The sequence below is a fragment of the Camelus ferus genome, chromosome 20 (assembly GCF_009834535.1).
Source record: "Camelus ferus isolate YT-003-E chromosome 20, BCGSAC_Cfer_1.0, whole genome shotgun sequence".
Lineage (NCBI taxonomy): Eukaryota > Metazoa > Chordata > Mammalia > Artiodactyla > Camelidae > Camelus > Camelus ferus.
The window spans coordinates 16,884,674-16,910,547 of NC_045715.1; the positions used below are offsets into that span (position 1 = coordinate 16,884,674).

At 42.7% G+C, this 25,874-nt stretch overlaps 1 protein-coding gene across 6 annotated transcripts in view; it reads right to left on the reverse strand.

Moving 5' to 3' along the window:
* Positions 1-1,964: 1,964 nt before the first annotated feature.
* Positions 1,965-25,874, reverse strand: part of KIAA0319 (KIAA0319 ortholog) — a 65,802-nt gene continuing 41,892 nt past the window's right edge. For 3 of the 6 annotated variants that reach the window (XM_032462589.1, XM_032462587.1, XM_032462588.1), the window contains 11 exons: positions 24,898-25,021; positions 24,126-24,258; positions 22,950-23,098; positions 20,551-20,702; positions 18,424-18,562; positions 16,809-16,968; positions 12,942-13,084; positions 11,051-11,173; positions 9,693-9,783; positions 7,782-7,873; positions 1,965-5,057 (listed from right to left, as the gene is read on the reverse strand). In XM_032462589.1, coding sequence (XP_032318480.1) covers positions 4,879-5,057; positions 7,782-7,873; positions 9,693-9,783; positions 11,051-11,173; positions 12,942-13,084; positions 16,809-16,968; positions 18,424-18,562; positions 20,551-20,702; positions 22,950-23,098; positions 24,126-24,258; positions 24,898-25,021 — 1,485 coding nt within the window. In that variant the 3' untranslated portion in view covers positions 1,965-4,878. Of the gene's footprint in view, positions 5,058-7,781; positions 7,876-8,958; positions 9,098-9,692; positions 9,784-11,050; positions 11,174-12,941; positions 13,085-16,808; positions 16,969-18,423; positions 18,563-20,550; positions 20,703-22,949; positions 23,099-24,125; positions 24,259-24,897; positions 25,022-25,874 lie in introns of those variants that run through there. The other 3 variants (XR_004313474.1, XM_032462590.1, XR_004313475.1) reach the window with 3 other exon arrangements.

Here is a 25,874-nt window from a genome sequence, read left to right on the forward strand (position 1 = left end):
GTTTATTCAGGAAGAACAGAGAACTGCAGTTTGGAGTCTGCAACCATGTCAAGCCACATGCAAGTCCCTACACAGCAAGGGAAGAATACTTTAAAGGAAAGAAAAGGAAGTTGGGGGAGCGGGCGGGGTTGGGGGGGCTGTAATCAACAAAGAGTCCATGGCTTTTCCTTGACTGAGTCTTTGCCAGGAAAGAAGAGTCTTCCTCCTTTTGGACTCAGCTATCACCATGGGTATGAGAGCGCCCCCTTCTGGTCTCCCGACACCATTTAATCGAGGTTTCTGTTTATTTTTTACACTTATTTTGTGGGTTTGTTACACCCTTGGCCTAGGCCTCTGCTTATAAGCAAGTGTATTTTCATCTTCTTACTATTTCTTTCTGTCACTAAATTTTCACCTGTTTCAGATGCTTCGTCTCTGATTTAGCTGGCATCAAATTAAAACGCAAATTAGTGTGGTTTTTTATTTATCCAATGCGGGGAACCTGTCTGGAATAAGAGCAGGTCTCTCTCAGTCTGAGGGCTGAGATGCTATGGGCATATTCCATTTGTGTGCTATTTATAACTGAGTGGAAATGGGTTTGGAAATCGATGGTCTATAAATCTACCCATAATGCATCCATTTTATCAGCTAACCAGGACGGAGCAGCCACAGTTTAGATCACAGACAACACCGCTGTCCCGGTGGTTTAGTGGCCGTGGACGTTTTTTCAGGAGTTCTGTCAGGTGATGTAAGGCTGTGTGCTTTCTTCTTGTCGGGCTGACTGAGCCCTGCAACTCTGGGCTCATCTTCAGGAGAACAGAGGTAATAATACTCACCACGGAGGCTTCAAATAAAACAAATTTGGCCATTTGCTAAACTCATCTCTAAAAGGGAGGCTTCAGTAGGAGGAATGGTGGTTTTCCTTTTTTAAAAAACTTGTTCCTGACTTTAATGGAAATGCTTCTAGGATTTCGCTGTTAGTCATGAATCTTAACATTGTCTGATTTTTTATTTTGAAATACAGCCATCCCTCAGTATCCACAGGACATTGGGTCCACTACCCCCGAGGATGGAAAAAATGCTCAAGTGCCTGATATAAAATAGTGCAGTTGGCCCTCTGAATCCACGGTTCTGCATCTGCGGGTACAGAGGAGGAGTGTCGTTACAAGTCCATAGGAAGTTGCAGAAGTAAGAGATTCCCGTGTACCCTTCACTGAGCTTCCTCCAGTGCTTAGCATCTTACATAACTAACACAGTATCAAAACCAAGAAGTACATACTGTAAGTAGAGGCTTTAGGCCAATTTCACGTTTTTCCATGCAAGAGTTACACAGATGGAAAACACGATGTCAGCTTTATTATTGATAGAAACTAGATTAGGGGATGCAGTTTAAGTACACACTCCCCTTAATTTAATTTGCAACTCTCACAACTGTAGGCATTTCAAGCAGGAGGTAGACTGCCCATGAACGTCAGAGAGGCCAGGGGAATGTGCCCTTTTGGTAGCTGGCAGGCAGCCAGTCTAAGCAGTGGGGAGAGGACAGGCAGAGCTAAGCTCAGTGCCTTTTCTCAAATCCTCTCTCACTGGAGGAGGAATCCACGGGTGTTACTCTAGACTCCAGCAATTTTTTTCTGTAAAGGGCCAGGTAGTTGATATTTTAGGCTTGGGACACAGTCTCTGTTGAAACTACTCACCTGTTGTTGTAGCACAAACAAGTGTGCGTTTGTTCCAAGAAGGCTTTATTTATGGACACTGACATCTGAATTTCATGTAAGTTTCAGGTGTCACAAATATGATTTTTTTTCAACCATTTGAAAATGTGAAAACCACTTTTAGCTCATCAGCTGCACAAAAACAGGTGGTGGACCAGTCTGCTGCCTTCTGCTCCAAGGAAGTCCCTCTACACAGAAGCATAAAGAATAAGCATCCCCCACCCCACCCCACAACAGCAAGGAGACATTCCAGAAAACACAGACACCTTCATGTAGGTCAGCACATAGGTTTAATAGTGTTATGCTAGAAATGATCCCTTGTCAATACATGGGGGAAAGATAACATTAAAAAAATGAGACCAAGACTCAAGCCAAAATCCATGATGGTTTGGCCTCACACACACAAAGAACAGGACTCACCCTCCTCCCCACCCACACAGGTGGCAGCAGTGGCAGGACGCCTGGTACGTCTTCTTACCAACTGCGTGTTGGTCAGCAGGTTCTTCAGTCATAAAGGTGCTTGGCCTCTTCGTACCATGGTTTGAGTGCTCCTTCGAGTTTTAACCAGCAACTAAGAGTTTTATTAACCTGCAGGCCCTACCAACACCCTCTCCCAGCCCTGCTTTTCTCATCTATCCAAAGCTCCTGGAGAGCTTCCTCTTCCCAAAGCCCTTAATGGAAAATGCACAAGAGAAGAATACTGGCGAGCTGTCCCCGCCTTGGTCCGCAGAAGATCTCTGTGTTCGGAGCTGGCCATTATTTGTCTTTTCTACCAGTGCCAAATAGTTTCTTCATTCCAAAAAAAAAAAAAAAAGAATACTGGCCTCTGGTCGACCTCATGCTCTGGTGGTAAGTGGGGTAACAGGAGAGGCCCCACTTTCTGATCACTGGTATGGTGTTTTTTTTGACCACCCTACATTCAAGGTCTAGCTGTGGTAGAAGGATTAGACCGGCCGGGCTGGGGGACAAGGGCAGAAGCAACACTTGGCAACCTATAGGGTGGCCTGGGAGTGACCCAGCAGGGGAGCTGAGGGAGGCTCCTCTGCCTTGGTCTTTTGCCCTCTTCACAAAGGGAATCCTTGATCTTAGGAACAGAACTTCCAAGTGGTCTGAAAAGTCCACCAGAATTTTTCATCCAACAGATGGGGGTGGGGGTTATTTGTGTAGGTAGGGGAGGAGAGGGGAAAGCCTGGACTTTGTAGCTTCAAAAATGTACATTTGATTCCTAAATACCCTGCTAATTGGCTGTAACTGTGAGCAAGTTACTTATACTCTGGGCCTTCAGATCATCACATGCCACATGAGAATAATATCTACTTTTCAAGGTTGACTATATGGATCAATTGAGTATGTAAAATACATATGTACATAGTACTTAACACATGATCACCCCCCCCCTTCTCCATCACTGTTCTCTGCCGACCTCATATGTGGGCTGCCATCCTTTATACCAGAAATTTCCAGTTGTACACAAAAATAACAACCCTGGCCACTGGAAAGGGCAAATTGTAAGTCTATGAAGTTAAATATTGGTGAAAAAAGCATCGTATTTTCCTCCCAACACCATTGATAGTATTGAACTCCTAGGCTTTTTACTTCTGCCATTCCCCACAAAGTAGAATTATTAAAAGTAAGATGGTCTCATCAAGATGAATATTAGCAGCGAGAACAAAAGCACCTAAAAGCTTAATTTTTTTTTCAGTGGCCCATGGGAACTATTTTCTCTCTTGTCCTGTCCTGAGGATTTAAACCTGATGGTTCAACCTCCTTGCTTCTCCACCTAATCACAACAAAGCAATCCTAGTCTTCTCTTTGTGTGACAGAAGCTTGTGCAACAGAATATTGCTTAGGTGTGGTCCTGCTTGATGTCACAACACTGGCTCTGTCTGTGATGGGGCCCCACCTCTCATTCTAAGCTCCCCACAAAGCATGCCAAGGGCCCCCAGCCTCAGGCTTGTCAGGCTGTAATTAACTCCAGTTCATCGCTGTTGGATGCTGCTTTGCATTTGGGGATTTTTTCCTGTATATGTAAAATAAGATATTTAGTAGAAAAATGATTTAATAAGCATATTTTTAAACAACTGAAGTGAATGTCTATGTCTATGTCAAGTTATTAGGGAATGTAGGGGCCGAGTATCATAAGCATACCATCCTCATTAAGACTGATGGCATTTCCAAGTTTGGGAATACAGTCTACCCGCCCCTACCTCCCCATCTCTGCATCCACGGGCCCCACATCCCTGCAGGTCCCCCATCTACGGATACGGAGGGCTGACTGTATAGATGACAAAATTGCTAAGTCTTTATTTTCCTGTTGATGGAGGTCCAAATGCATGGCCTGTAGCACATAATAAATGTCTAATGAATTAAGAATCAGTTTTCTTGTGTTTCATGAAAATTGAGGCTGAGAGAGGCCTCTGTGAAGTCTACTTTTCTTGAAGCAAGAAAAAGTAAAATATGTTAAACTGCTACCTTCAACTTTCCACTTATAAGTCAGGACATCCCATCTCCCTTTCTATTGCCTCTGGTCCTCAGAATACAATTCTTATTTAGCTCTTAAACTTACAAGAGCTGCTCTCTGCAGAGAGCACAGATGGTTGGCAGTAGCAAAGTAGTGAGAACAGGACAGCTTGGCTCTGTACAGGTGTCTTTTCAGTACAGAAAAGACTGGATAGAGGACAAATCATACCTCATATAAATGATCTTAATACACACAGCCCTCGGACTCAAAGGGTCCTACGACAGAAACCACACTCGGCAAGTCGTCTTTAAAGGCAATCACAGCTCCTAAGAGAAATCAGCCCTCTTTACATCCACATCTAACTCCCCTTCCCTAAGGGTCTGCAGATAGAAACAGGCATTAATTTTTACCCTAAAAGAGGAATATAACACTGCGCCAGCTGCAAAAACACAGAACTCTTTTACGTGTATACCTAGCATCTTACCTCCTAACCTTTATTCCTATTAACGAGTATCTCAGTGAAAAGAGCAATGTTTTTGTTTTGTTCTGTGTCTCAAAAACCCCAAGAAGACAGGCGTTTTAAAATACCGGGACACACCTCCAGCCCAGTGTGAAGGGACATGAACGCGCTATTCTAACAAGAGTTAGTTTTGGATTTTGAACTCCCGTTGACTGTCCTGGATTGAAGGATTCCTGTGGGCGTCCTTCCGTTTCACCACCGCTCCATTATCTGTCCTTTGAGCAATAGCTGAAGGAAGCTCCATTTCTGATGGAGCCATTCATGGAAACCTTTGGATTCCCTCGCTCCATCCTGTCTCGGCTGAAGATTGTGTCCTGATCACTGTCAAACTCAGACTCGGACACCATCAGGCTGGAGTTGTGTTCTGTGCTTCGGTGCTTAATACCTAGGGAGAAGCAGACAGATGTATCTTGCGGGTAATGGCATTTTCCCTCCCAGCTGTCCATCATTCTGGTCCCATGCACCGTGTCATGTGCTCTGCACCTGCAAAGGGATCACTCCCAAAGCAGCAGGCGGTTAGAGTTTCCTCAAGAGTATTAACAGGGGCTGTGGAATCACGCCTAAGCTTGAGCCCAAGCTTTGTCACCTACCAGCTGTGTGACCCCGGTGGAGGTACCTAAACTCTCTGGGCTTTCGGTCCCCTCATCTATTAAATTAGGAGATAACAATGCATCTACTCTACAGGTTTATGGTGAGGATTAAGGGAACTCATGCACGCAAAGCTCTTGTCCAGCATTTAGCACTTAATAAGCACTCAATAAATGAAAACTGTTATGATTTTATCATTTGGGCCAACTGAACATTTTCAGTAGAATAACTGATTGCTGAGGGTTAAAATAAGAGAAGGGGCATATATAAAATATAATCCCCGCTCTCAAAGAATTTATAGTGTCTAGCTAAGAATGTAAGACAAGACTCACGAGAAGATGGTTCACGACAGGCAAGAGATTTTTAAAAACAAAGTTTGCACGGATCAAGAAGAGATCAGGACACATTTATAAGCTTCCATGATGTTTCACATAGGATAGGATTTGAAGAGAGTGAAGGATTTGGACGGAGGAGAAGAGGGGCATGAGGTATCAGAGGTATCCAAAAATACCTGAAGAAAACAGCCTGGAGCAAATGATTCATGGAGGAAATAATAAAAGAAAGGCTGGAGAGAGGGGCTAGGACTTCACAGAAAAGCACATGAATCCAAGGTGAGCCAAGAAGTTTGCATTTTATCCTAACAGCAAAGGAGGGACACAATTAAAATATTGTTTCAAGATAAACTAAGTTCAGTGTATAGGGCAGAAGGAAGAGAGAGAGAGAGGCGACTGGGGAGCCGGCTGCACACCTGGAGTGGGACAGTGTGGATGGAGCCCAGGCTCTGGGGGCAGATGGCCTGTCCCATCGCCTTTGGCACCCAGCAGCTCTGTCACTAAACTTTTGTGTGACTCAGTTTCCCCTTCTGTAAAATGGGGATGATGCTGTACATCTCTCATAGAGCTGCTGGTAGGATGGGAATTACACGGGTAGAGTACACGTACCTAGTAGATATTAAACATCTGTTAACTATTACTCTGAATGTTACTGTTGGTCCAGAGGTGAGACTGTAAGGATATGAACTAGGGCAGTGCTCGTGAGAACAATGAGGAAAGAGGGCAAGAGACTAGGCAGGATGGGTGGTGGAAGTGGGGACAAGGCATCCCGACCAAGCACCAGTGTCTGGGGTTTAGAGCCTGGTAATGGGGAGCATGGGGGTCCAGTGAGTGGGAACAGTACTGTCAGAAGGGCACATATATTTTAGGAGGCAGGTGGGTGAGATAATGCAATGAAAAGCACTTTGAGCTCTTAGGTATGAAGTTGCTTTTTAATACCTCTGCTCTTAATTACAGGTGGTGAGCACTCAATAAATGTATGCTATTAGGTGTATTTCCCGAGAAGCTTTCCCTGCCAAGCCCCAAACTACACTCTCCACACACAGCCAGTCTCTCTGGCCCCTGTGTTCCTACAGGGCATCATCCCTGCTTCTGTAGGACCCCAAACTCCAGTTTTAAGTATCCTCCCCTGGGCTCTGGGCAACTGTAAAGGCAGGTCCTGTGCTTCATTCTTCCCCTGTCCCTAGGGCCTCACCCGGGTCTGTGCAGAGGGGAGACACTCAACATTGACTATGGACAGTGTTTCGCATCTCACAGCTCTGAAAGTAATTACAGCCCTCCGTAAGAATTAGTTTATTCCAGCTTTGTTTTTCGGGTTTTTTTGGGGGGGTGCGGTGGGAGGAGGTAATTAGGTCAGTCGGTCTGTCTGTCTGTCTGTCTATCTATTTTAATGCAGGCACTGGGGACTGCACCCAGGACCTTGCACATGTAAAGCACACCCTCTACTGCTGAGCTATGCCTTCCCCCCTCTGTGAGAGTTTAGTCATAAATCTAGAATTATGACAAATCCAGAGGATCAGTGCAAAGCAGCCTCAGAGGGCGAGAGAAGGTTCAGAGAGTCTCCCAGAGTTAATAAGTGAGAATTCAGAAAGGTAACCGAGGTGGGTGAGGGGGAGTTCTAAGCATAGGGGTCCATTCAAATGGTGAAGCAAGTCAATTTGCTATGAAAGTTTTTGTGTCCATTTCTGTATGTGGCGAATTAGCTAACGCAGCTGCTGGAAAATCTTTGAAGTCCAAATGTTAGTTTGCAGCATTTTGTGTGTGGCAGACCTAAAGGGAACAGCGTTCAGCAGTGAGCTGCGTGACACAGTTTCCCAGGCCCACATCCACCAACCACGGGGAGAGAAAAGCCAGGCACTGGGGACACCTGTTTGAAAAGCAGTCTGATTTCTGGGGTCATTTGGTACGTGTTCAACCGGTAAGATGTATTTCCTAACCCTCCACTCATTCATGCCTCAAAGCCCTTTGCCAAAATTTCATTAAATGCATAACACCGCTATCGCCTCCTAGTTAGCATATCCCCGGCACTGATGTATGTTGATTTTCTTCACAGAATCCCAGCCCCACTCTTCTTTCCCAGTTAAAGCACCGCCTCCAGCCCGCTGTTCTCCCATCTCTCAAGGTGACTCTCAGTCACCTGGATCACTTCCTGTAAAGGCACCAGGAAACCATCCTGGAGACTGCCTTACCATATTTGGGCCTCAGCTCCATCCTTTCCTGATCATCCATGTTATCCAGGATGGTGTACTTTGTTTTTTTCCTTATTTTAGTCCTTTTTCGTCTGAAAAGAACAAAGAAAAAAATCAACTCAGATTCTCAGAAAGGTAACTGGGATCCAAGGTTTAAAACTCAGGGAGGACACTGCAGTAAATGTTTTGCCTTCAGGATGTTATTACGTTCTCTTCTTTTATTCACAATAAGTGTGCACAGCCAGGTCTGAGTTCACTGTGTCCGAGGTACATCACGCATCACACGTCAGAGTGAGAACAGCCACACTGTCATCATCCACCTAACTGCAGGCCTTCAGCTAAGCCCCCGGCGAGGTGCCAGAGGCCTGTCCAGCAACTCTCAATCCCTGTGTGTTGGCCCTGCAAGCTCTTCTCCACGAGTAATTCCTTCCTGAGAAAAACATGGATGAGCAAGTTTTCCCCTGAACTTATCCTACCCTGGGACGTCCAGAGATGCAGTAATGAAGAGATGACACAATTAGCCATCAGAAAGAAAACCAACAGAGATTATAATAAATTCCCCAGATGAATTAGCAACAACCCAATCTCTTTCATCTTTTCACAACACAATCCTATGTACCTCATCCTAGGCGTCAGAGGATCATTTGAAAATACACATCAGAACTATGGTAAGATGTGTGGAGAACAAAGGCATTTTTCTGATAGCTTGGTGATTAAGAGCAGGGGCATCTAACCTTGGGTTTACTAGCTGGGTGACCTGGAGGTCATTTTTTGTGATCTCAGTGACTCCATGTTCCCAGCTGTAAAATGGGACTAAGAATAGCCCCTTTCCATATGGTTGCTAGGAGGACTAAACACAACAAACAACAATACATGGAAAGCACTTCAAGCCATTCACCACAATGGCAAATACTTAACAGATGCTCACAGCCAGTCACTTCCCTCTTCCTCCTCATCAACCTGATACATGTGTCCCGAAGCTGCAGAACTTCTGAAGCCAAGCACAGCAGGGTGACTGTCATCCCAGATGCTTCTGGGAAATCTTAATGGAAGGTGGGCCTCTAAGTGCCTGTGCCGGGACTCTCTTTCCCCAGGCCTACCTTTGTCAAAGTAACCACAAATAAAAGTAAAATCCTTTATGAGTGGTCTCTGAAAAATAACTATTATTATGGTATACCTTTTTTTTTTTTTTTCATGTCTTCTTTGGAGAGCATTCATAGAGTTTCACATAGGAAAGTGGGCCCAATGCTGTCTTCTGAAGACTTGCGGAATCACTGTCCCTATAAATCTCCTCACAGAGGGTCGGGCATGGGGTTCTGGAAGGTTCAGACAATTAGGCAGCTCTGGGGTTTCTCAGAGGTCAGCTCCATGGCGGGGGGCGGGGCAGGGGCAGGGAGGAAAACAAAGGAAAAACTTAAAGCAAAACTTCTCTTTGGTGATGGTATCACTTCACTTAAAGTTTTGTGTTTATAAACTAGAATTCAGGGAGATTAGATTGTTGCTGCACATAAGTAAAATATGAAAACCTACCATTTGTATCAGTATACTTCTAGAACTCCTTTGTCTACGGAAGGCAGGTTAGTCAGGCCCCTTAGGTGGCGTGCTAGTGACCGTATGTGAGACTGACAGAAAAGAACGTTAGATTTGAGACAGAATCACTGAAACTTCTAGAAGCTATGAGAGCTGCAAGGAGAAAAAGCTGCCTCTAGGGTTATTCCATTTCTCCAGGCACATATGTCTTGTGGGGGAGAATGCCTTATAAAGTGCTTTTAAAGTCAAGTTGGTCTTCATAAAAAGGAGTGTCAAACAGTCTGGCAGGTCAACAACCCTGAGCAAAAGCCTGCTAAAACGGTCATATCACATTTAATGCTGCGTCTTTATTTCAAACAAATAAATAAGCATGCCAGGTACCTCCTGCAGCAGCGGACGCAAAGCCACGTTAAACCCCCTGTTAGCACCACGAGAGTGAGCGCCAGGATCATCACATAGAACACACTCCACTCTGAAACACAAGGAAACCGGAGCAGACGGGTTACATACCGCTTGCAAAACAGCTTTATTTCAGTGACTCACAGTGAGTATTTCTGAGTCCTTCCAAGCAAAGGCCATCTGTGGTGTTGCCACCACCTCGCCAGGCTGGTCTCAGAGCCTAAGCAAGGTGAAGTACAAATAAACCCACAAGGACTTAAAACCAGCCTACTTTCCCCCCTGCTGGTTCAGGGGCCTCATGGAACACATATTTCACGCTGATGTGAGAACAGAAAGAATAATCTGAAAAAACCTAAAAGATTCATCAGTTAAGAAGGGAGGCCTCTTAAACAGCCATGTAAGTCCCATTAAAATATTCACCATCCAGATCTGGATGTGATTCATCCAGAATCACAGAACCTGGAAAATAGTTCTGGCCTGGTTTGAACAAAGCAAATGAAGTAATTGTATGGCATTTATGACAGGAAGATACTTCACAGAGCCAGACAGCCACTCAGAAACGACCTAATCTTCATTCCTTCCACATCCCTGCAGAATTCCAGTGTAATAAGCTTTGCAACAGCATTTCAGAAACAAAACAAAAACAAGGCAGCAAAGACACAAGGCTTAACTCTACTAAATGTCATACATACTCCTTAAAATGATGATCTGAGGGCTGGCTATTTTCAAATTTTTTTATGCAGTAGAGAGTAGGAACATAATTTGGCAGTCAACTCTTCCAAATTTTTTTGCCAATTATGTCCATCTGGAGGCCCAAGACAACAAAATTACTCTTAGAAAAAGACTGGCATTAAAATAGTTTCCTCCTCAGAAGAGACCCAAGGGCACCAGCTTGGCCGGCTGAGGCAACAGCTCCAAATTTTGGCACCTGCTTGGGCAGACAGCCTGCAAGAGTGGGCCAGTTCTCTTGCAACCTGATTCCGGCAGGTCCTCACCAGGGGCCACTTCCCCAGAAGGTCACACTCAGCTCCACCAAGGCAGGAGCCATCTGGAAGGGGGGACCATGTAACCCATAGCAACCTTCTCAGCAAATGCCAGCTGATGGTGAGCAAAGCTGCTCCACCAAAGTGAGCTTCCCTCATCAGGAAGTCTCACGGAAGAGCCTTAACCACACCCCCAAGGTGAACTGCGGGATCTTAACCCTGCACCACGTGAGCTGGTTCACTTGGCTTTGGGTGAGAAAAGTGTTGGATTTCTGCACAGCTCAGCAGACCTTTCTGACATTTCAGAAAGAGATGTCTTAAGGCTCCTGCCCAAGGCCACCCCACGCCGGGACTCACCGCAGTTGCTCTCCCCATCCCGGATGTAACGCTGGATGAAGTTCTCCATCCACAACTGAGAGCAAATGCAACGCTTTGTGATGGGGTCACAGTGACCATGCCCGGAACACTTCAGAAGGCACCCTGCAAAGAAGCAAGAGGGGCAGAGGTCACCACAGAGAAAAGGTGGGTCCCTGGCTTCAGCCCGTGTCCCTTCATAGCATGGGCCCTGAATAGGGCATCTGGTTGAATCAAGAGTCTCTGTTGACAATCTCATTGGGAAGCAAATGGCAGGAATAAGCCAATACCTGTGCCGTGTAACAAAAGCCTTAGAAACGTAGCACCCTCTGGCTTAAAAGAGATAAATTCTAATGTATAAATGTATAACTGAATCACCAGAAACTAACACAACATTGTAAATCAACAATGCTTCAATAAAAAATTAAATAAATAAAAAAAGAAAGATAAATTCTAAAAATTTATCCAATGAAAATGATTGTGGCTATGCACAAAGATTTATCTACACTGTAGCATTATTTAAATCAATTTGAATGTCTGTGAGTAGAGGGTCAGTTGCATAAATTGTGGAACACATCCAGGATGTACCACTACATGGCTGTGAATAGCTTACTGAGGGATAAATTTTAAAAGATTTGGGAAAATGACCATAATATGATTTGAAGTTAAAAAGCATACACACACACACACACACACACACAATTATCCTGATTGTATTAAATGTTCTTAGAAATGGGGGAACGAGAAGGAAAAAATCAAAATATTTAAAAAGTTCTCTTTGGGGGGTGGGAATTCTAGATTCTAGAATCAAGAGGATTATTTAAAATGTTTCATCTTTCTGGATATTCCAAATTTCCTACAATAAATAAATACTACTTTTATAGCTAGAAAAAAATGAATTATTAAAAAATTAATTTATTCCATATTACAAAGAGAGTCAATTGTGGACAGATGATCTGAAAGAAATTAAATTTTACTACCCAAATATTATCATGTCCCTGGTAACTCTCACAGTCCTCAGTGTCCACTGAAACGACCACTTTAACGTAAGGGATTCATGTTCCTCATAAGGTAGGGACAGAGACCTGGGATAAAGACTACACTTCCATCCACATATGTTTGGTGCCAGGAAGAGGTGACAAGCAAGGGGCTAGGAGGTGCAGCTGGAAGGAACTTGCATGCCCTCTTAAATTTCCAACAGTCTACATAACACCATCATCACAGCCTAAGGCATGATGACCCAGGCCAATAAATTATATAAACCTGGCTTCTCCAGCCAATAATACTTATTTGTCTTTAACAGTGTTCTGACCATTTAATTATGATATTTCTGACAATGACCAGCATGTGAGACTATAGTTTTAAAAACTGACCATGACTGTTGTTTCTATCCGGTTTCCCTCAAATATAAAGCGTAGTTGGCAAAAATGTGTTGCAGGAAACTGATTAGAGAGATAAATGCAAAACAAATCTCTGGATGCTAAAGGGAAGATGTCCCCATGTCCTCTTTCTGTGCCAGTAAAACGTAGCCATAATTAGCAAATCTGATTCTTTTAGAATATTCTTGTAGGGGCTGACATGGAGAAATTAGAAAAATAATTAAATATTGAAATTCATTCCCACTTAAATTAAAAAGCAAAAACAAAAAACAACCATGAGTTCTGGCCGCTGTCCTGCCACATTGGAACCAAACCATATTTCACGTCCTCCGAGAAATCTTTTACTGTAACCTGGGCAGTTACTTAATGTTTCTATAAGGCTCTCGTTGCATTCAATTGGGTAGGATGTCCAGCTCAGTGGTATCCAGTTCTAAACATAATCAGATATTTACATTACTTGAACTATAAAAAATTAAAATTAAAGTTCAAAAAGAATACTTCTGGAGGGGACATACCAACTGTGTCAATCCTCAAGACTTTGAAAAGCAAGAAATCAGCCTTTTCCTTTGAGAGCCGCCTGTGCAGATTTCGGGCCACTTCAGCAGCTTTGAGGACCTTGAAAGGTGGCCCAGTCTGCACATAAAACACGACCACGGTGCTGCAGAGGAGACAGAGAGGACAGCCACATGGTCAGGTAGTGACCAACATGATGAGTCCACTCCCGTCAGCTGACCTGTGGAGCTCGAGGACAGACTGTCACAGCTCTGTGACTTGGCAAGGACAGAGGGGCGTATTCTGTGGACCAAGGAACAAATCTGTTCCTACTCCCAAATAAGGCTCTTTGGCCCCAGAGCTCAGCGATGACAGATCTTCAGACAAAAGGAGCAATGTGTACATGTGGACCAACAGAAACAACCAGACACCGAACGAGAACTTTCAGACACAATTTTATTTTTACCTTTTTTTCTGATATAATTTATCAAATTCACCCTTATAACATGCACAATTCAGTGCCCTTTTGTATACTCACGACGTTGTGCCACCATCACCACCATCCGGCTCCAGAACATTTTCACAGAAAGAAACTCCATCCCCATGAGCACGCTAGCCCCCATGGTCCACAGCTCCTGAAAACCACTGATCTCCTTTCTGTCTCTATGGGTTTGACTCTTTCGGACTTTTGATATAAATGGAATATACAGGAGGCATTTTGTGTCTGGCTTCATTCACTTAGCGTAATGTTTTCAAAGTTCATCCAAGTTGTAGCATATATCAATACTGCCTTCCTTTTAATTGCCAAATAATATTCCATTGTATAAATATATCTCATTTTATTTATCCACTCATCAATTGATAACATTTGGATTGTACCTACTTTTTGGCCATATGAATAATGCCACTGTGAGCATTCACATGCAATATTTTATATGGACATATGTTTATCATTTTTCTTGGGCGTATATATATATATATACATATCTAGGAGTGGAATTACTGGGTCATATGGTAACTTCATGTTTAGCATTTTGAGGAAATGACAAACTGTCTTCCATAGTGGCTGCACCATTTACATTCCCACCAGCAATGTAGGAGTGTTCCAATTTTTCCCCACATACTGGCCAACAATTGTGATAGCCTGTCTTTCAGATTATAGCAATCCTAGTGGATGTGAAGTGTTATCTCAATGTGATTTTGATTCACATTTCCCTAATAGCTAATGATGTTAAGCATCTTTTCATGTGCTTGTTGGCCATTTGTATAACTTCTTTGGATAGATTTCTATTCAAATTTGTATTAGTTTCCAAACGTTGCCATAAAAAAGTACCATAAACTGGGTGGCTTCACACAACAGAAATATATTCTCCCACAGTACTAGAGGCTAGAATTCCAAAATCAAGGTGTTGGCAGGACCATCCTCTCTCTGAAGGCTCTAGGGAGCCCGTGCCTTTAGCTTCTGGTGTTGCTGGCAACCGTTCGTGTTCTGTGGCTTGTACACATATCACTCCATCTCTGTCTCCATTATCACATGGTGTTCTCCCTGTGTGTCTGTCTCTGTGTCTCTTCTCTTCTTAAAAGGACACAGTCATATCGGATTAAGGGTCTACCCTACCCCAGTATGACCTAATCTTAACTAATTCCATCTGTAACAATTCTATTTCCAAATAAGGTCACATTCACAGGTACTAGGGGTTAGGGCTTGAACATATCTTTTGGGGAGACACAATTCAACCTACAAGTTTTTACCATGAAAATTTTGTCAAATGCTGTTTCTGTGTCTATTAAGATGATCACATTGCGTTTGTCCTTTACTAATGTGATTTACTATATTTATTGATTTTCATGTGTTGACTCACCCTGCCCTTCTGGGATAAATCCCACTTAGCCATGGTGTCTAATCCTTTCAACATGTTGATGGATGGAGCCAGCAAGCCTATGCCTGGGCATATAGCCAAAGGAGATGAGAATAGGATATCAATGAGATATCTGTACTCCCATGTTTACTGCAGCATTATTCACAATAGCCAAGATATGGAAACAACCTAAGTGTCCATCAAAGGATGAATGGATAAAGAAAATGGCATACACACACACACACACACACACAAACACACACACACACACACACACACACACACATGGAATATTATTCAGCCATGATAAAGAAGGAAATCCTGCTATTCGAGACAACGTGGATGGTCCCTGGGGGCATTTTGCTAAGTGAGATAAGTCACACAGAGAAAGACAAATACTGTACAATATCACTCATATGTGGAATCTTAAAAAGCCAAACTCATAAAAACAGAAGGTAGAGTGGTGGTTCTTGGGTGAAATGTTGTTTAAGGGTATAAACTTGCCAGTAGATAAATAAGTCCTGGAGATTTAATGCACAACATACTGATTATAGTCAATAATATTCTATTATAACCTTCAAAGTTACTAAGAGGCGAGATGTTAATTTTTCCCACCACAAAAAAAAGAAATAATTATGTGATGTGAGAGAGCTGTTAGCTAACTCTACAGTGGTAATCATATTGTAATATATAAATATACAAAATCAACATGTTGTATGCCTTAAACTTACACAATGTATGTCAATTATAGCTCAATAAAATACATACACAAATAAAAATATATGTTGTTGAATGCATTTTTTATAGTGTTTTGTTGAATATTTTTGCTTCTATATTCATAAGGTATATATATTGGTCTGCAATTTTCTTTTTGTGCTATCTTTGTCTAGTTTTGGTATCAGAGTAAACATTGGACTCATAGAATAAATTGGGAAGTGTTCCTTCCTCTTATATTTTTTGGAAGAGTTTGTGAAAGTGGTGTTAAATCTTTAAACATTTTGTAGAATTCACCAGTGAAGCCATTTGGTCCTGGGTTTGTGGGAAGTTTTTTGATGACTGATTCAATCTCTTCACTTGTTATAGGCCTATTAAAATTTTTTATTTCTTCTTGAGTCAGTTTTTATAAGTTGTGTCTTTCTAGGATTTTGTCCATTTCAACTAGGTTAACTGATTTGCAGACATATAGTTGTTCATAGTATAATCCTTTTCATTTCTATAAGGTCAGTAGTGATATCCCCTTTCATTCCAGATTTTAGCAATTTGAGTCTTCTCTTTTTCTCTTGGTCAGTCTAACTAAAAGTTTATCAATTTTGTTGATCTTTCAAAGAAACAACTTTTGGTTCTATTGAGTTTCAGACATGTGTTCGGTTCAGTGTTAGAGATTTTGTAAGTAAGGGAAATGTATGATTCACTTTAGAAAGACTTCTTCTAAAATAATTATTCTTAATTTAGTATTTTTCTATGTAAATTTCAGTTATCTGGAAAATCAACAGAATAGCTGAAATAACTGGCAAATGGATTTACTATGAATAGTAGGTTTTCATTTCCATATTCTTTCTCTGTCTCTCTCTTTCCATCCCACTCTACTGTTCAAAGGTTGGATAAGAGTTTATTTTAAAAAGTCAATTAAAATTATAAATCTTAGTAAGAAATCAAGGCAGAGGTTGAACCTCATAGACTCCCAGAATCCATGATCCTCTCACACTGAGAGAAGTCTCAGCCCCATGAACATGGGACAGGGATGAAGTCTAGCTGTGAGACATGCCCTGTGTATACCCCAGACCATTTGCACACCCTATGATGATACTAGAACTAAAACCCAGCTTCCTCTGATGTTCCCTTAACATCTTCATTCAGAACATTCTCAATCAGCAAACATTAACTGAGACTCGTGGGAAGGACCTGCAATGATGTTGTCCTTACTGCTGCCCTTTGAGGGAAAAAAAGATAGGAATGGGATAAATATGTGGAAAAATACAGAACAAGAGAGGAAACAAATAGCTTCAGGTGACACTGGTGTGCAGCTCATACCTGAGATCTGAGTGGGCCTGGATCTTCTGAACCTTAATGTCCGAGTCCAGCACATTTAGCAGCACTGCCAGCTGCCTCACGAGGGTGTCCTTCTGCTGCTCTGTCAGCTGCCCAACACCGACCTGCAGGATCAGCTCCACCAGGCCGCTCTTCCTAGGGTCTGGGAGAGAGAGGACATGGCTTTCCACTTGGAAACCACAGGCTTGATTTGAAATATAAGGAGCAAGGCCTATGTAAGAGTTAGTTTAAGTGATCCCTGCTGTGGAGAGAAGGGAACCCTCCTACACTGTTGGTCAGAATGTAGTTTGGCCCAGTAACTATGGAAAACAGTATGGAGATTCCTTGAAAAAATAAAAATAGAGTTACCATATGATCCAGCAATCCCACTCCTGGGCATATATCTGGAGGGAACTTTAATTTGGAAAGATATATGCACCCCAGTGTTCATAGCAGCATTATATACAATAGCCAAGACATATGTCCATCGACAAATGACTGGATAAAGATGTGATATATTTATACAATGGAATATTACTCAGCCATTAAAAAGAATGAAATAATTTCCAGCAAAATGGGTGGACCTAGAGATTATCATACTAAGTGAAGTAAGCCAGAAAAAGAAAGACAAATACCATATGATATCACTTATATGTGGAATCAAAAAAAAAAAAAAACCACACAAATGAACTTACTTAGAAAACAGAAACACTCACAGACATAGAAAACAAACTTATGGTTACTAGTGGAGTAATGGAGGGGATGGAGGGATAAACTGAGAGTTCAGGATTTGCAGATACTAACTATTATATATAAAATAAACAAGGTCCTATTGTATAGCACAGGGAACTATATATTCAATATCTTATAATGGCTTATAATGAAAAAGAATATGAAAAGGAACATATACATATATTATATAAAACTGAATCATTATGCTATATACCAGGAATTAATACATTGTAAACCAACTGTATTTCAATAAAAAATAAATAAAATTTTTTTTAAATATTTAAAAAAGAGATAATCCATGAGTAACTTCCACATTTGGGTTTTAGGGCTTAGAAAATTTTCTAAATGCCACAGAGACCACTGTCTGTGAGTACTTCTTCCTTATTTTATATCAGCTTATTGTCTATTAATTTTTCTCCAGATGATAAACAGATGTGCCTAATCAGCCTCTGGGCTCACTTGAAATTTCGGCCCCTCACATCCTTCCCCAGGCCTGGAAAGAGAATTTAGTCTCCAAGCAGCGTGGGCGCTGCCCAGTTTACGCTGGGGTTCAGTAGGGCCATCTCCCTGGACCTGCCCTCCCTCTTGCTCCCAGGAATGAAGCCCTTGTGTCCACTTCTCATTAGGACATTGTCTTCTGGCAGGAAAACCAAATTGACAAGGGATTCTTGCTGCCAGATCCAATTTTCCTTAACGAGTGATGAGGCTGGCTCTGTCTGGGGAGAGAGAACCAAGTGTACAGAAAGCCTCAAAGTGGGACCCGTGGAACTGAAGCCATGGGGGTCTCCCACACCATTTCCACTGTCGACCCTAAAGAGACTCAAAGGCTGACATCTGGATCAGAGACCAGCCCCGCAAACCCAGACACAGAAACCCGGGAGCATACCTGGCCGCACTTCCACCGTGGTGGTGTCCGTGTCCGAGGCCCCCTGACTGTCAGTGACCCGCAGGCGGAAAGTGTAGACCCCCTCCACCAGGTTGGTGAGCTGCAGCGCTGCGCTGCGGTCAGAGTCATCGATGACATCCTGTGAAAAACCCGGTTCACAACTCAACACTCAGTTCCCAATGTCTGGGCCTGGGGGATCTCAAACTTCAGTGTCCCGTCTTTGTCATACATGCATGCCTCTAAGGGGCAGGCCCAAGAGGAAGCAGGGAGGTGGGTTAGCTGAAGATCTGGAGAATCCTCAGCATCTCTTCCACCTCTAAAGCACCAGGAGGCACAATCCTCAGATACTACTTCCTGAGCTGAGCATCCTAAGGGCTCTCTCAGAATTACCAAATTCCATCCCACAGAGGGGGAAACCACTGAAATTAGGGCAAAGATGTGGAGGATGAAGCACCCTCTCGAAAGGGTTTTCTGGGTCTTATTTTCAAACACAGTTTTACAACACTCTCATCTGGGGTGTCCTCAGTGTGTATCATGTTCACCTTCTCAAATGACCCAAGAACCTTTACTAAAAAATTTATAGGAGAGATTTATTTGAAGAAACATTACAACATACACAAACTACATAAAGTTTAATTTCCACTCATACAGTGGTAAATTTGATACAATGCAAAGAAAAAAACTGCTAAAATCCCAGAATACACAAAGTACCGCACAGTTTGATCCCTAAGGCAAATTAGTTGATAAGCAAACCTTACAGAACAGCTTCATGTCAGCCAAGGCCCCAAACACCGTGGACAACACATCTCTGCTCAGAGAATTTGAGAAGAATCTCCCAGACCCCTGCTCAGAACTTGCTACCAGAAGAGGGTGGTAACCAAAGGTAACCAGTGGTAACAAGTGCTCTGATCAGGGAGTTGTTATAATTACACTTAGAAGCTAATCTACCACCTTGTTGAACAGTATTTATTCTAGAGGTACTTAGAAAGTGTAAAGCATTCTCAGTTTTTTCCCTGTGACCACTCCTTTGGTACAGCTCCAGGAGTAAACTTGCGTCTCTCAAGTCCTTAGCAACAGCAGGGATGGAGATGTACCTAAATTTACAGCCTAAGAGGCAGAGTCATCCAATGGGGAAAAATACCTGCCAGGAGCTAGAAACCTGGGTCTATCTGGTTTGCATAAGGAGGAGTTAGTTGACCTTTGCCTAGTCACTTTCCATCTCTGCATCTAACTTTCCATACTTATGAAATGGGAACAGCAATCCTTGATCTGTTGACATTTCTGATACAATGTTGAGGGACAGGAAAGAATCCTTGGACCAAAATAGGAACAACGGGAAAGCTGAGGAGCAGGATGAGTCCTAGGAGAAGACTTGGCCTCAAAGTCCCTCCAGGCTATGGTTTACTACCCTGTCCAAAGTCTGGGCAGGGAAACAGTCAGAAAGGACTTCAGATGTTTCAGATGTGTTTAAATCGAACAGCAGGCTCCTGCCTCTAGCCCCCAGAGGAAACCTAGAAGCATAAACCTTAGCAGGGAATATGGAAAGGGAGATGGGGTCATAACAGTGACACTGGTATGGACTTAAATGTGTCGCCTCATGCATTAAAGCCCTAACCTCCAATGTTACTCTACTTGAGACAGGGTCTGTTAAGAGGTAGGAAAGCGAAATAGCTCAGTGGTAGAGTACATGCTTGGCATGCATGAGGTCCTGGGTTCAATCCCCAGTACCTCCATTAAAAAAGAAAAATAGGTACTTAAGGCTAAATGAGGTCATAAGGGTGGGGTCCTGATCCCATACGATTAGTGTCCTTGTAAGAAGAGATGCCAAAGAGCTCTCTCTCTCCCCTTCTCTCTCTCCCCTTCTCTCTCTCTCCTTCTCTCTCTCCCCTTCTCTCTCTCCCATGTGAGGACATAGCAAGAAGGACACAAGCCAGGAAGAGAGAGTCCTCACCAGGAACCAAACAGGCTGGCACCTTGAACTTGGGCTTCCCAGCCTCCAGAACTGGGAGAACACAAATGCCTGTGGTTTAAGCCACCCAGTCTGGGGTATTTTGCCCTGGCAGCCCTAGCAAACCAACACAGACGTAATGATAAGTGGCCCAGGGGCAGTTCTCTTCAAGTACTCACTCCAGCGGCTGGACTCTGGCCATCCCGGATCCACAGATAGGACACAACTCCTTGGTCATCAGTAGACCTTGAACCATCCAAAGTAATGGAGTTATTGGGAAGCACAAGAACATGTCTGCCACCAGCCTGGGCTCTGGGAGGACTATTATTTTCTAAGTCAAATACAGCAAAAATGAAAGCAAAGAAATTGATTTAAAACACTGATGATAAAAGTGTGTCATAAAATACCTATGACTATTTTATCTTGCAGATATGTAGGCTTAAAATATCCAGAAAGCATTATTTTCAGCCTGAAATATCCAGAAGATAATATATAGACTTTTTTTTTTAATTAATATATAGACTTTCTTAAAGCTCTCTTTGCACTTAGCTAGTTGTACTTTTGGGCCATTTTGTATATCATTACAGTGTTTCTCTTCTTAAAAAAGAGAAATAATGACCTTACTTATGTCCAGGGTCTGATAGGGAAAAATACCTTGGTTTAAAATACATCCTGGATCATTTTGTACTGGTCCACACTATCTGGACCCAGAAATATTTTTGTTTCTAGTAGTGCCAAATCTTGCTTGTTTAAGTAAAATAAAAGAACTTGTGTCAAAAAATAATTAGATTTCACCACTCTGACTGCATGTCAAATATAATGAACAGTATAAGAGCCATTTCTATGTTACAGCCTCAGGAGAGAGGGGCTGGAGAGAATCTAGCCAGACTGGGGTGTGATGGGGAGACCATAATAAGACATAGTCCCAATTTGGGGATGAGGATGCTACAAGTCAGATGGAGTTGTTCCGATGGAGTTCTGGGACTCAATTTGACCCCTTGCCGATGCCTCCTAAAAATAAGTCAAGCAATAGAAAATGGGTGAGGACAACCAAATATTGACCCAAGGAAGTAATTAACATCCCATAGGTCACCAGCCACTTTCAATCTGAGAAAAGACACCATAGATTGGCGCAGAGACAATTGGTGCCTTTTCTAGTTTGTCCATTTTGTCCATTCCACCCCCTTTTGGGGAGGACTCAGGACAACAGGGGACCATCTGATGTTGAGAAGGCTTTATTCCATTGCTGTTATGGGGAAAGGCTAGAAAGATTAGAAATAGTTGGGCAATAAATTGAGTAAGCTCCAAAGTCCCTCTATAAAAAAAAAAAAAAAAAAAAAACAACAACAACACAATACCTAAACCCCACCTAGCTTCAAAACCAGAAATTAAGACAATCAGTTCCTTTTATGCACACATCCCCAGACTCTTGAGCTCTGGTCACCATGTTCCCCTAGGCAGCTCACTCAGATACTCCATCACCACTGATTCAAAAGATCCAAATCTGAGTGTAACCCCTCCCCTACACCTACCGCTGCTCTCCCATGAACCTTAGTTCAGATAACTGCGCCAGCATCCACGCATATGCTGAAGTCAGAATTTTACCAAGTCCTGAGAATTTAGGCTCTAAAATGTCTTTCTCATTCCTCTTTTTTCCCCCTCTTCTCCCTGTATTTTGGCCTCAAACAGGGCTTGTACCATCCCTCATTTAGACTCTTGCAAGTCCCTGCTATTCTCCTGCTTTGGTCTTTCTTCCTATTAATCATTATCTTTTTAAAAATCCAAATCTTTCAGGTGACATGATCCTAGGGTTTGCTTTAAAATGCTTCAACCAAGATAAAAGAAAACACAACTCGATAGATGAAATAAGACCAGTAAATGTTGATAACTGTTGAAGCTGGGTGATGAGTTTATGATGGTGCATTAAGGCTGCCCACTGTACTTTTGTATATGGCTGAAAACTTCCATAATAAAGTGTTTGAAAAACTCAAACCAATGTCACTTTGCTGATAAAATTCATAGGTGTATATATTTGCCAAAATTCAAATTGTACATCTAAAATATGTGTAGTTTACAATACAGAAATTATACCACAAGAAAATTGTTTAAAAAAAATTGCTTCAGCCTCTCCCAAAGGACCAGCAAAGACATCAGTACCTAAACCAAGATGGCAAAAGACTAGACCCTACATTTCACATTAAGAAACAACACAGAACTTGAAAACATCTCTGCTCTGAGATTTCCAAGGAAGAGAGAAAGCAAAGCATCATGGTGTCACTTGGACATGGGGCTTGAGTTGCCAGTGGTCAAAGGAGAATGAAGCCATTAGAAGGTACACTCCACAAACAAAAGGAAGCACTGTTTGCTCACAGAGGGAGACTGGAAGATAGCTAACGGGGGCAGAAGAAGAGTAGCCTTTTCTCGGCCAAGCAGAGATGGGCACCTGCTGTGAACCGATAACCTAACACTAACATTTTCAGATAATCACTGGCCTGGCTTAGGGTCTATCAGTCTGGAAAGCAGCAGCGATCCCGGCTCCCTCCACCGGCAGATCCACCCGCCCTCTGCCCTGACTCACCCTTCTTCACGGCCACGGTGAGGGTGGTCGTGCTGCTCAGTCCCTGCTGGTCTTTCACTGTTAAACGGAAGTGGTAGGTACCCACCTGAAGACCGCTTACAGTGGCTATAGCTTTGTCCACGTTCTCCATCTCCACCGTGCTGGGGCCTCTATGAAACAGGACAGTCATTGACAAAAGGCAGGAGGTGTGGGATTCTGCTGCCGGCAGGTATGTTGTTTGTGTCCTTATAATGCTTCTTTTCGCAGCAATGATATATACCATCTAGAGAATTCTAAGATCACTTTTTTTTTAGATCACTTTTAATTCATTTATATTCTCTAGTTCCGTGTAAGAGTCACAAGCTAAAGCCTATTTCAGACAGAGGCTGCTGGATTCCTGGGAAGAGAATTTGGGGATTTTTTGTCTTTGTTTTTTCAAATTGAGCTGTCAATGAACCGATCTGTTCTTAGAAAATGAAATCTTAGAAACTACTCCTATTTCTTCTTTGAATAAAATCAGCTGAAATCCTCTGCTGTCTTTCGGGAGACCTTGGAAGAGGCGAGAATGAGCCAGGTAACTGGAGAGAGGAATTACAGTGTAGTCATGAAGATCGTGGGCTCTGTAGGCAGAGAGGCCCAGGGTGGAGCCCCAGCCCTGCTCTTACTACATGGGCAACCGTAGGCCCAGTGATCTCACCCATCTCTGCAAGTCTCAGTCTCTTCACCTTTAAGATGGGAATAATATTATTATTTACCTCTTAAAAACTGATCTAGGATTCTATGAGATTAAGGATGTAACGCATAGAAAATGTTAGAGGATACAGGTACCCCTTGAATTCTGCACTTCTGTTGTCTACAGTCACTGCAGATGGTTTGAATGAGTGTAGACGGGTTGCGCGAGGACCACAGCAGGTTCTTCTGAACCTCTTCTGTCATGAAGCCTACCTCACACCAAGACTGCCCTGTCCACCTGCCCCAGGCTCCACCTCCCTCCACTGTCAGGAATGCCCAACTTGTCCATCCACACCTGATGTAGTCTTCAATCAACAGTGTCCGGCCAGTTCTAGAAACTTGCTTAAATTCTGACTCCTGAACAATCTCAAGGTGATGGTTTGATTTAGACCCTCCAGGGAAGGGGTAATATTAACACTCAGCCAGGGCGTGAACCAGCACCCAGTGATGAGACGGGCTGACTACCTGACATGCTCCCAGTGGTAGAAAACAATGCCGTGGTCATCACTGCTCCTGCTCCCATCCAGGGTTGTGCGCTCCACTGGGAAGACCAGCTCCTCATCCGGGCCGGCCACCGCCACTGGAGGCCTGTTGTCTTCTAGAATACAGAAACGGCATGAAGAAGCATCTCCTTGCATTAAGTCTGCCATCCCCTGATTTCTTGATTTAAGCCAATTACTCATGTTCAGATCAGGCAGCTACTAGAGTGTACCATGTCCTCTGGGAATCCTGGGGTGAAACACTGCAGTCTCCCAGCTGACCCAGGAGTTAAATATTCTGAGTTTGAGACTGGGGATACAGACAGCAAGAAATACTGTTCCCTAATATGTACATCTTTGGGTTCTTTAAAAGACCTCAAAAGTCAGGGAGTGGAATTGTATCAACTCCCCAGTGTCTGGACACAGGCCATCTGAGTATCAAGCCGCACATAACCACCAGTCTCTTCAAGAATGCCCTCGAGCTTTGCAGCAGAGCGGAACGCGGCATCGGAGCCCAGAATGACTCTGGGGATGGCTCTCACTCTGTCCCTCGTGCCATGATTTAGAGACACAGGACATAATTCAGAACCACAGAGAAAACTGGCTTCATATTAAGATTCAGCTTCTGCAGCCCTGATTTCTTAATAGTTCAAAGACTTAGAGAATTTGCACCAAATCTGGCTTGTCTAAAGCCCAGAAGCCCAGGCATCATTTCTGCTTTAATCTCTGGGGCCAAACCCCTTTCCCATCTCACCTACCAGGCTGGACAGTCACAGTGACCACAGCTGTGGATTGTTGCCTTGAAGAATCTGTCACCATCAGCTGAAATGTATAGTCTCCTGCCTCCAGTGATGACAAATGAAGGTATGGTGTCTCTACTCCCTAAGTAATGGCAAATACAAAAATGAACAAGAAATAATATTACAGCAGCACGAGTAATTAGTATGGCATAATGGAAAACTAATGCTTTTTACTAAGTAGGGAGATCCTGCTTTTAAAAAATGTATATGTCCCAGGAAAATGGGATCTAAAGTCCACTGGATACCCTCAGACACTATTGAAGGAATATAAATTAATATAGCATTGTTAGAAGCCAATATAGCAAGATCCATTCAAATGTTTTTGGGGTTTTTTTCCTTCAATTTACAATGTTGTGTTAGTTTCTGGTGTACAGCATAGTGATTCAGTTATACATTTATACATATATTCCTCTTCATGTTCTATTCCACTATAGGTTATTACCAGGTATTGAATATAGTTCCCTGTGCTCTGTGGTAGGAACCTGTTGTCTATCTATTTTATATATAGTAGTTAGTATCTGCAAATCCTGAACTCCCAATTTATCCCTTCCCACCTCATTCCCCACCAACAGCTGTAGGTGTGTTTTCTGTGTCTGTGAGTCTGTTTCTATTTTGTAAATAAGTTCATTTATGTCATTTTTTAAGATTCCACATTCAAGTGATACCATATGGTATCATTCAGGTGTTAAATGAAGACACTTTTCAACCCAGCATTTCCACTTCTTAGTGTCTACACTAGAGATGTGGCTATGTGCTTAATTATGGAGACTCACCCACAGATGCTAACTGAGGCATTGCTTATAACAGCAAAAAAAAAAAAGAAAAAAAAAGGAAACAATCTAAATGATCATCAACAAGGGAATAACCAAACCCAGCATGATACACTATGAAAAAGAAAGACATTTAAAATAATAAAGTAGATTTATAAATAATAA